Source organism: Gopherus flavomarginatus, chromosome 1, assembly GCF_025201925.1.
Source record: "Gopherus flavomarginatus isolate rGopFla2 chromosome 1, rGopFla2.mat.asm, whole genome shotgun sequence".
NCBI classification, from domain to species: domain Eukaryota; kingdom Metazoa; phylum Chordata; order Testudines; family Testudinidae; genus Gopherus; species Gopherus flavomarginatus.
This window is the reverse complement of record NC_066617.1, coordinates 197,997,124-198,009,375: the sequence shown is the minus strand read 5'-3', so window position 1 is coordinate 198,009,375 and position 12,252 is coordinate 197,997,124. Positions and strand designations below refer to the sequence as shown.

At 39.8% G+C, this 12,252-nt stretch overlaps 1 protein-coding gene across 1 annotated transcript in view; it reads left to right on the top strand.

Annotated features, from left to right (window-relative positions):
- Positions 1-9,730, top strand: part of ADAMTS5 (ADAM metallopeptidase with thrombospondin type 1 motif 5) — a 51,297-nt gene extending 41,567 nt beyond the window's left edge. Inside the window, exon 8 of the mRNA XM_050957463.1 lies at positions 5,699-9,730. Within this exon, the coding sequence (XP_050813420.1) occupies positions 5,699-6,269 (571 nt within the window). The 3' untranslated portion in view covers positions 6,270-9,730. The remainder of the gene's footprint in view (positions 1-5,698) is intronic.
- The last annotated feature ends 2,522 nt before the right edge of the window (positions 9,731-12,252 follow it).

Sequence of the window (12,252 nt, the reverse complement as noted above, 5' to 3'; positions counted from 1 at the left end):
TAATATCTCATTGTCTGTATATCACTCTCTACCTATAGACACCAAATCAGTCAACCTTTGGTGCCTTTATTTCCCAGGCAGCTGAACAGTTGTGATTAATGCTGGCCACCAAGGATGGATTTCTTTTATTCAATTAAAAATAATTACAGCAAGTTGTTGATCAAAATTTTACCACCATCACTACAAATTCAATCGCTAATTTAAAAGAAAACCCTCCGTTAAAAAAAAAATCTGTTTTTCACAGAAAAGACAGAAGTATTACTGATCTTAATGGTATTATTAGTTTCTGTCCAACCAGTATATCCTTCACAGTAAAACAGTGGCTGTTGTTTTTCTATTTACCTAATAATTCCCATTATAAAAAATTCTCATAATAGAATTTGTTTATGCTTTTTTTCTTAATTTTTAATGTAACTTTCTAAGGGTTTTTTTTAATGTTAAAGAACTTTAAGGTTGCAAAATCAAGCACTCAGAAGTTAGAAAATGCCAGAATTAAGGCTATCTGTGCAATCAGGGCCGGTGCAACCTATTAGGGCGATAGGATTTGGGAGGCAGCATTTTCTTCAGCGGCAACCACAGTGGCCAGATCTTTGGCCGCCCCGGTCGCCATCGGCATTTAGGCGGAGGGAGCCGGGGCAGGGGGGCGCGGGGAGGGCCGCCTGCAGCAAGTAAGGAGGGGGCACGCGGGGAACTCCCAGCCCCAGCTCACCCCTGCTCCACCTCCTCCCCAAGCAAGCTATGGCTGCTTTACTTCTCCCGCCTCCCAGGCTTGTGGTGCCTAAGCTGATTGGCGCTGCAAGCTTGGGAGGCGGGAGAAGTGAAGCAGCTCACCCCTGCTCCGCCTCCTTCCCGAGCACGCCATCGCTGCTTCACTTCTCACGCCTCCCAGGGAGGCGGGAGAAGGTTAGCAGCAACGGTGTGCTCGGGGCAGGAGGCCGAGCAGGGGTCAGCTGGGACAGGCAGCTGCCGCATAGCTCCCTGGGCCGGAGGGGCGGGGGGAGCTGCCATTGGGACGGGGCACCTCAGGGAGGAGGGTGATGGGGGAGCTGACGCAGGGGGAGTGTCTCAGGGCGGGGGGGGGGAGCTGCTGCGGGGGGGGGCGCCTCAGGGCGGGGGGGCAGGGAGCCACCGCAGGGCTCGGTGACGGGGGAGGGCACAAGGTGGAAGTTTCGCCTAGGGCGCAAAACATCCTTGTACCAGCCCTGTGTGCAATCTTGTGTCTTTGCATTATGATACAGTCTTTAATTACACACTGTTTATAACATGAGCAACCTTAATTCTGACATTTCCTAACTTTTGGGTTCTTGACTTTGTAACCTTAATAACATTCTTTTAACACAGATTTTTGGATATGTATTTTATATAAATATTTCCTGCAGCGGTAGATGGTGCAATTCATAGACTTTATCTGTACTGCATTACTCCTGGCAGTGTAACTCAATTTTAATTATTAGCTATTCCAGCAAAACAATGGAGTAATGCAAGTACTTAATCTAGAGTAGCACAATTACTTACTCTTTACATAAATACTCAAAACTTCATAAACATAGCAGCCTGTCAGCTAACTGACTCCCAGAGAGACATCTTCATTTTTTATATTTTTATCACATTTTCTCATGACCCTTCCTTTTACGTTAAAAAGATATTACACTGCCCTGTTCAAACACAAATGTGATACTTCCAGCATCAGCTTATTTGTCAGAGATTTATAAATGAAAATAAATGTATTGACAGTCCAGCTAGTAGTTTATAATGATGTATTTATTATTTCTCTAGATTTATTGTATCCCTCTTGAGATACTAAATATTCTAGAGAGCCTACAATTCTGAATGCTTGTGACCTTGTGTATAAGAATTAGACATCTCTTTCTAAATCTGAATTGAAATAAGATACCTTGCAAGTAGTGGTTGACAAATGAAGTAAAGGTGCCGTAATTATTTGAGTTAAGCATTTGGCCATGCCTTTCATTAGACATTTTGTAATTAACCTTTAGCTTTATGAAGTTTCAAAGGAAACAGTTTTTTCTCAGTGATCAAGATTATTTTTAAATGTTCCCAGGGTACCTTACCCAGCTGTTAGCTTGCTCACTCTTTCCTTAATCATCATTATAGCAAAGGCAGTATGAAACAGCTGTAACCAATGCACACAGAGGTGGCAGAGGGAAGTGGGGGACCAGGCAGCGATGGAAGTTTGGGGTGTCAGGGACAGGAAGGTGAATGGGGTAGATGCTCTGCATGGGGAGTGAGGACTGCTAAAGAGACTCAGCTATTGGGGACGGCTACCTGCTCCCGATGCATATCTTTTTAGCTTTCCTTGGCAGACCTAATGTGCTTCAAATTTCATGTCTCCCCTCTTATGCTCAAATACATATGCTACAGGTATATAAACTGTCAGTTATAGACTCATAGACTCATAGACTCCAGGACTGGAAGGGACCTCGAGAGGTCATCGAGTCCAGTCCCCTGCCCTCATGGCAGGACCAAATATTGTCTAGACCATCCCTAATAGACATTTATCTAACCTACTCTTAAATATCTCCAGAGATGGAGATTCCACAACTTCCCTAGGCAATCTATTCCAGTGTTTAACTACCGTGACAGATAGGAACTTTTTCCTAATGTCCAACCTAAATCTCTCTTGCTGCAGTTTAAGCCCATTGCTTCTTGTTCTATCATTGGAGGCTAAGGTGAACAAGTTTTCTCCCTCCTCCTGATGACACCCTTTTAGATACCTGAAAACTGCTATCATGTCCCCTCTCAGTCTTCTCTTTTCCAGACTAAACAAACCCAATTCCTTCAGCCTTCCTTCATAGGTCATGTTCTCAAGACCTTTAATCATTCTTGTTGCTCTTTTCTGGACCCTCTCCAATTTCTCCACATCTTTCTTGAAATGCGGTGCCCAGAACTGGAAACAATACTCCAGCTGAGGCCTGACCAGCACAGAGTAAAGCGGAAGAATGACTTCACGTGTCTTGTTTACAACACACCTGTTAATGCATCCCAGAATCACATTTGCTTTTTTTGCAACAGTATCACACTGTTGACTCATATTAAGCTTGTGGTCTACTATGACCCCTAGATCTCTTTCTGCCATACTCCTTCCTAGACAGTCTCTTCCCATTCTGTATGTGTGAAACTGATTGTTCCTTCCTAAGTGGAGCACTTTGCATTTATCTTTATTGAACTTCATCCTGTTTACCTCAGACCGTTTCTCCAATTTGTCCAGATCATTTTGAATTTTGACCCTGTCCTCCAAAGCAGTTGCAATCCCTCCCAGTTTTGTATCGTCCGCAAACTTAATAAGCGTACTTTCTATGCCAACATCTAAATCGTTGATGAAGATATTGAACAGAACCGGTCCCAAAACAGACCCCTGCGGAACCCCACTTGTTATACCTTTCCAGCAGGATTGGGAGCCATTAACAACTACTCTCTGAGTACGGTTATCCAGCCAGTTATGCACCCACCTTATAGTAGCCCCATCTAAATTGTACTTTCCTAGTTTATCTATAAGAATATCATGCGAGACCGTATCAAATGCCTTACTAAAGTCTAGGTATATCACATCCACCGCTTCTCCCTTATCCACAAGGCTCGTTATCCTATCAAAGAACGCTATCAGATTAGTTTGACATGATTTGTTCTTTACAAATCCATGCTGGCTATTCCCTATCACCTTACCACCTTCCAAGTGTTTGCAGATGATTTCTTTAATTACCTGCTCCATTATCTTCCCTGGCACAGAAGTTAAACTAACTGGTCTGTAGTTTCCTGGGTTGTTTTTATTTCCCTTTTTATAGATGGGCACTATATTTGCCCCCTTCCAGTCTTCTGGAATCTCCCCCGTCTCCCATGATTTCCCAAAGATAATAGCTAGAGGCTCAGATACCTCCTCTATTAACTCCTTGAGTATTCTAGGATGCATTTCATCAGGCCCTGATGACTTGCAGGCATCTAACTTTTCTAAGTGATTTTTTACTTGCTCTTTTTTTATTTTATCTTCTAAACCTACCCTCTTCCCGTAAGCATTCACTATATTAGACATTCCTTCAGACTTCTCAGTGAAGACCGAAACAAAGAAGTCATTAAGCATCTCTGCCATTTCCAAGTCTCCCGTTACTGTTTCTCCCTCCTCACTGAGCAGTGGGCCTACCCTGTCCTTGGTCTTCCTCTTGCTTCTAATGTATTGATAAAAAGTCTTGTTTCCCTTTATTCCCATAGCTAGTTTGAGTTCATTTTGTGCCTTTGCCTTTCTAATCTTGCCTCTGCATTCCTGTGTTATTTGCCTATATTCATCCTTTGTAATCTGACCTAGTTTCCATTTTTAATATGACGCCTTTTTATTTTGTAGGTCACGCAAGATCTCGTGGTTAAGCCAAGGTGGTCTTTTGCCACATTTTCTATCTTTCCTAACCATCGGAATAACTTGCTTTTAGGCCCTTAATAGTGTCCCTTTGAAAAACTGCCAACTCTCCTCAGTTGTTTTTCCCCTCAGTTTTGATTCCCATGGGACCTTACCTATCAGCTCTCTGAGCTTACCAAAATCCGCCTTCCTGAAATCCATTGTCTCTATTCTGCTGTACTCCCTTCTACCCTTCCTTAGAATTGCAAATTCTATGATTTCATGATCACTTTCACCCAATCTTCCTTCTACTTTCAAATTCTCAACTAGTTCCTCCCTATTTGTTAAAATCAAGTCTAGAACAGCTTCCCCCCAGTAGCTTTTTCAACTTTCTGAAATAAAAAGTTGTCTGCAATGCAGTCCAGGAACTTATTGGATAGTCTGTGCCCCGCGGTGTTATTTTCCCAACATATATCTGGATAGTTGAAGTCCCCCATCACCACCAAATCTTGGGCTTTGGATGATTTTGTTAGTTGTTTGAAAAAAGCCTCATCCACCTCTTCCACCTGATTAGGTGGCCTGTAGTAGACTCCCAGCACGACATCACCCGTGTTTTTTACCCCTTTTAGCCTAACCCAGAGACTCTCAACACTTCTGTCTCCTATGTTCATCTCCACCTCAGTCCAAGTGTGTATATTTTTAATATATAAGGCAACACCACCTCCCTTTTTCCCCTGTCTGTCCTTCCTGAGCAAACTATACCCATCCACACCAACATTCCAGTCGTGTGTATTATCCCACCAAGTTTCAGTAATGCCAACAATGTCATAGTTGTATTTATTTATTAGCACTTCCAGTTCTTCCTGCTTATTACCCATACTTCTTGCATTTGTATAAAGGCATCTAAGATACTGGTTTGATCTTGCCTCCCAGCTTTGCCCTAACCCTCCTTCCTCTCTGCCATTGTAGCCCATGCTCCCTCCTGTTTCCAACCCATCTCCCAGGTCTTGTTCCCCACTTACCTGTGGGGTTTGCTCACCTGTTCATTCTTCTTGAATCCAATTCATATAAAATTAGTACTGAAACCAAAGATTAAGTCATTTGAAGTAAGTGCAGTGATTTTTTTTTCAAGGACATAAAAATGAATTTAAAAAAATTATGAACAACATGTTAAAAATTAATTGGATAGCATCAATCTGAGATGGGCCTCCAGCCAAATGCTTTCAAGGCTGATCCACAGCCCACTGAAGTCAACAGGTGACTTTCTATTGACTTCAGTGAGCTTTGAATTAAGTCCTCAAAGCGTGTTCATTTATTTCTCACTAGCTACTTAACATGCTCCTTTCCTCCTTACAGTAAAGGCTACACGGATATAGTGAAAATACCCATAGGGGCAACTCACATCAAAGTCCGGCAGTTCAAGTGTAAAGACCAGAACAGATTCACAGCTTACCTGGCCCTAAAGAGGAAAAATGGTGAGTATCTTGTCAATGGAAAATATGTGATCTCCACTTCGGAAACAATCATTGACCTCAATGGAACTGTCATGAACTATAGTGGCTGGAGTCACAAGGATGATTTCTTGCATGCAATGGGACATTCTGCCACAAAGGAGATTCTTATAGTACAGATTCTTGCCACTGACCCAACTAAAGCACTGGATGTCCGTTACAGTTTCTTTGTGCCAAAGAAGCAAACGCAGATGACTAACTATGTCACGATCAATAGCAACAGTAATAAAGTAACACCACAGCTCACGCAGCCACAGTGGGTGACTGGACCCTGGCTTTCTTGTTCTCGAACGTGCGACACAGGATGGCATACCAGGACTGTGCAGTGCCGAGATGGGCATGGAAAACTAGCTAAAGGATGTCTTCTCTCTCAGCGACCATCGGCATTTAAGCAGTGCTTACTAAAAAAATGTTAACCTGTGGTTATGATCTTCTTAAAAAGAGGTCTAAGTAAGCCATTGTTGACATACTAGTATTAGGTCTACCTAGACAGACAAAGCCAAGGCTTCAATATACTTACACACAATCTCAAATTATGGGCAGAATCTGCCTATTTGGACCAAATGAAGATGTGCACTGCTCTAAGTGTCAGTGTGGTGATCTTAGTATGTCGCAGAAACTAAACATTAGAATTGTTATAAGCCCTTGTGTCTGCAAAAAAGGAAGAGGAAAAAACAGTGAATGGACAATCATGGGATATTTGAAGGTTACAGAATCATCTCCCCCTTTTCACCTACCTCTAATACAGTATGTGCTTAGACAACTTTGTCATACTTACCCATGATACCACGGTAGCTTATTTTATACAGTTTATAAATATCTTTGGTATGTCACTTTATATCACTTGGTTCTACTCATTAAAAAAAATAATCTTTCTATAAGCAAAGTGATTGACCAAAGTATGTCTGCAGCCATTGTGGACCTCTTCCATTTTTCAGAAATGGCTGTGGATGTTTTACTGGAAAACGAAGCGCTTGCTGTTGTTTTTAAGAGTTGTTACAATTTTCTGACAACAGGAAATGCATTTCCATTCTAGGAATTTTCCTGACAGCAGAACTTAATTGTATAATAAATAATGTTCTTCCTCCAAGAAATTCTCACAGAGGGAGCATCTCAGCAGCCATGCAGGTGAACAATAGCTGCTAGTCTTTAAATAAAATAAAGACATATATTATTTTGTAGAAGCAAGTTATAGAACCAAAAATTACAGTTCAGATAACTCAGATATTTTGAGACTGTTCTCAGCTGCTTTCTCTGTTGTTTTCTCTATGGCTTCCATGTGAAATCTAACAATGTGTAATGTACCTACATCTACTGAAGAGTCTATAAAAGGTCAAAAAACACAGCAAGCAGTTAATAGTATTTGATCAGTGTTTTGTCCACCATATCTAACTCTGGTATCCATTTTATCAGTAGAAGTTTGTTAAAAAAAATCAGTTTGTTTCACTGTGTTTTAAAAAGCTGTAGAAGTCATTCACCTGTTGTACGCCTTGCATATTTTGGAGAATTAAGGGTCACAGGGAAGTTAAACCAGGCCAGGATGTGGTGGATATAACCAATCTCAGTAAGACTGTTTCCACAGAGTAGGTAGAAGCTCTTAATGTTTTTCAGCAACTCTTTCCAGATCATGTTGTGATCTGACAGATGATCTGCCACTGCACAAGGCCATTTCATCGTAGGCAAGTAACAGATAGTGGGCTGATCCAAGGCCCATTGAAGTCCTTTCTTTTGATCCAAAGCCCCCAAAAGAATAAACGTTGCCTAAAGTCTACATAAACCTGCTGATGCACTTAATTGAACCTAGATTAGACCAAAATAGATTCTGACCCAGACCTTATCCACCAATTTGTCCACATGGTGTGAGTGTATGTAAATAAGTCTGTTTTTAAGTCAGGATTTTCAAAAGAGCCTAAGGAACTGAGGGAATCTGACTTCCTTAGGCTCTTCGAAAATCTCAGTCTTTGACATCACCAGTAAGTCAGTAAAGGAAACTGGTTTGTTTGCAAAGCCCAAAAGGGAAATTTCCCTTCAGGCTGGCACAAGCATGTATTTGGGACCCTGAACTCTAGAAAGCAGGTAGTCATTTTCAAATGGCAGAGAATTACTACAGCAGTACATTTGGAACTTAGAGAAATGTCTATTTTTGTACAATATATTAATTATACTAATAGAAATGGGACATGTTAATTTGTGATAATTGAATGTTGTGGGTATGTTACTAGATATGAGACCAACTGCTGTTGTCAAGAGTAGCGTGGCCTTATTGCTAGAAATGGTCCTGGACAAAAAATATTGATTTTTTTTAGAATTCCTACGTTGAATTGAATGAAATGAATCTAAACAGACACTGACCATCCCCAAATTTTGGACAGTTCAGATCCAAACTTTCCATCTCTGTTCATTACAAAGAAAGACTATGCCCACAATGTCAGTGTCACTTCTAAAATTTCATTACTTATGAAAACAGAATGTGCGAGCAGTCGTGTGAGTCGTATTTCTCACATGTTAAACAGTGATGAGTAAACTTTTTTTGGATGTTATACAAATTCCAGAAAATGAAACTACAATGTATACTTTTCCAATATATACTTTTCCTAGAGTTTTGTGTAACAAGTAGGTATCAGAACAAACCAAATACTGAATATTTCCCTTTCATGGTCACCCATTCTTTAACTAAAATTAGTTTTTCTAACTCATATAGCACCTTACCGGGATAGCCAAATACATAAAATTGGGCAACTGAGTGTGGAGTAGAGGAAACTGGATTGTCAGATCTTCAGACTCATGATCAAGAGTTGATTCCTTTGAAGTTGTAGAGAAAATGTAAGGGAGTAGACAACAATCTCACAATGGGACTGATTCAAAGCTCACGACCTTCAATGGGCTTTGGTTCAGACTCTGATTAGGAGTGAGCTTTGTCTTTGTGCATGTGTGTGGAATGTTCCCTGTCTCTCCCCACAGCTGCATCATGAGCAAGTGTCCCAAAGACACCTGAAATCAGTGAAGTTACACCAGAGATTAATTTGGCCCTTACTGAGAGGCAGCCTTTCACAGTAAAAGGCATGTGCTAGGGGAAACTTATGAAGCGAACGAGGACTGCTCAGGTGCAGGAGAGGGAGGACTAAAAGGAAGAGGAGCAACTTCCTTAGAAGTCTCCAGGCCAAATCTTGTGGTGGTATAACTAGTAGTTTAAGTTAGGCATCAGGAGTAAGTTGGCCAGAACACAGGTGAAAGTAGTAAGATAGTATAAATTGCATCAATTTAGCATTCAGTGAATATGCAAAACAAGTGTAATTTACACACTGAAGGGGCCAAGAGTGGCATAGCAAGAAAAGCTAACAGGATGGTGAAAAGTAAGGTAAGTTTGCCTGCTTTATTTTACACCCTCCTTTTAGCTGCTTTCTTCACATGTCAGTTACATTTGTTTTGTGCATCTGCTGATTGCAATTTTGGTGCAAGTTACATGACTTTATCATTCTGACTCATGTTTTGACCAACTTAATCCCTAAGTATTCAATTAATATTTTACATCACAGTTTATATCACTGCTGGGTTTTGCCCAAAGTGCTCCAGAAAATGCTTCTAGCTAATGAAAACCCAATTCAAAAACTCCAAATAATGTTCTCTATATAGAAATAAAACATAGAAGGAATCTCCTTTAGTGTCTCCAGTGCTAAACTAACAGCTGATGTATTGGGATTCAGCTCCATTGTCTTCCACTCATATCACTATTACGTGGTATGTCTTACACTAAATAAGACATCACATTCTTAGAATAATTATTTTTACTATGACAAAGGTTATCATATTTGATCTGAGTTGATCAAGAAATTCAACTAAGTCACCTTCCTGTGGAAACAGTTTTATCCCATTGGGAGTGGGGGGCGGGGAGGGAGGGAGAGTTAGGGGTTTAATCACAAATGTAAAAAAAGCAACACAGCACTGAAAATAAATAAATAATTTATTATTTTTACAACTGGTATGTGAATGGATGTAATGAATTTATTTATTCTTATTTAACAAAATTACCAATTGTACAAATTCTATATTTATCATCTTTTCTTTTCCTTTTTTTTATTTATGCTTTATATTTGTGTGGAAAGTACACTTTGTGAGTTTACATGATGTGTAGCACTGGTTGCTTTTGAGTTTTGTTTGGTTGTTTTTTTAATGAAAGTTTTCTGCATGAAGTAGGTGTGTGTGTACACATATGCACACACACTGTATATATGTATATTCATTTTCTGCTACCAGATTTTTCCTTTCCAAAAGAAGTTATGATTTTTAATTTTTGTGAAACAGTGTGCAAAGCTCCTTGATGTACTTAATGTGCTTCTAAAGTCTCATAACAACCAAATCATAGAGCCCATTGACCTAAAAATCATTGAACCAGAAGTGCCAGATTCTCATTCCAGATGCACACATACAGATTCTATTAGAGGCCTCAATCATTGACCATTCAAGTCAATGAGAGTTTTTTGCCATTTAATTCAATGGAAGCAGGAGCAGATCCATAATGAATGAGAGATGTGTATATGCTTCCAACAGTGAAATCTGTCTGAGTTGTCGAGATGGTGTGTGAGCATTCAGTCACACAACTGCTTGTACGTTAATGTGGACACTATGAAAAGTTCTTCCTTTGTGCCTTTTAGAAAATATACCCCAAATATTGTAGGATTTGATTTATAGTGACATATGCTACTTTTCCAATCACATCAGCACTAGTAGTTCAATACTATCATCTTCCTAGCATCAGATACAATGAAAAGCCGACCAGAAACACTTGCTTCATTTTAGTTTCATTATTTTCTAGCTATGCATACTATATTGGACTTCAAAAAAGGCGCACAAAAAAGTCATCCAAATGTGCATTTGCCAAAAAGCCCACAATGTGTCCCTGTGAGCACTCATTGCTTCCACTATTTGTCTGATTCAACTCCTGTTGAAGTCAATGGGAGTTGGACTGAGGAGAAATTAGCAGTGTAAGCAAACTTACATCTGTACAGTCATTTAATGATGCAGAATAACCTTCTGATGACTCCAGCTTAATGCTAGTGCCACACAAACAACCTAGTCCAAATTATTCAGTTGTGTATCATTTATATAGTGTGTACAGTTCTCCCTCACTTAGGACCTGATCCAGAGCCCACTGAAGTCAATGAAAGCCTGTTCATTGACTTCAGGGAGCTTTGATTCAGACTCTAAAAATAGACTTGTGGGGAAGGAGAGTTAATCATTTTGTCCTACTGAGCAATCTTTTTTGGATCAGCCTCTTATTAAGACTGATAAGAAAAATGATATGTTGTCCTCTGCAAAGAAATGGTAGGAGCAAGGAGCACCTTGCTATATTAGTGTAGCCAAAATCGAACATTCTCTGTATAAGTGAGGACTGCAATTTGCAGCCAAAACAGAGTTTATATTTAGCACATCCCTGCGATAGTGCATAGTTTGTAAATAGCTGCAAACACGTCTATGCATTAATATATGTCACTAGGAGCATTCCCAAGAGGGTTATTGTTTGTTTTTACCATCCATATGAGTGCACAGAATATTGGCTTGTGGATAAGGCTGATTCTCTAGTTTGGAACTCTACACATTTGTCAGTGTCTTTGCAAATGCTTGCTAATGTTTACGCTTGTCAGTTCCATTAACTGTTCCTTCGGCTATTTCAGTTTTTAATGTGCATACCTGTAGTGATTCTTAGCATGAGAAAAATTGTCAGTGACATGTCTTCAGCTGGAGTTAATTGATATAGCTCTGGGATCTGGCCCATTGTTGTTGCAAATTCAAGTTTTCAGTGGTGACACAAAAGTCTTGGAAGAACCCAACTAGAATAACAATCTTCCAGGTGAATGAAATGAGAACTTGTTTCCTGACACTCAGTATTTCTCCTGAATGTCTCGGCAGATTTGTTGTCCTGCTTCTTTATCTACTGCAGTTTTAATTGTCAAAAACATAAGCCACACCATTGTTTCTCCTTACTTAGATATTTACAATAGCTGTCAGGACATTAAAAACACTTCTGTGTATATCAGCTGAAATCTTACCTATTCAAAATTGAACAATTAGGTATCTGTATGAATGTATAGATTAACTCAGTCTACATAAAAATGCATTTTGTATATATGGATGGGTATATGGGTCTCCAGTATACTCACATATACAGGGCCAAATTCTGATTTGTTACACCAATGTAGATCTAGAGTAACTTCATGGAATAATTCGACTTCTATTTATACTATTGTAACTAAATGCAGAATTTTTCATATTGTATCATAAACTGGTTTGCACAGTTTGACATAAAAATGTGATGTAGTATGCAGTGAACACGGGTTCATCATTGACGCGTTACTCAGTGAAAGTCATGCAAATGTACATTACTAATGCCTCATGAGACAC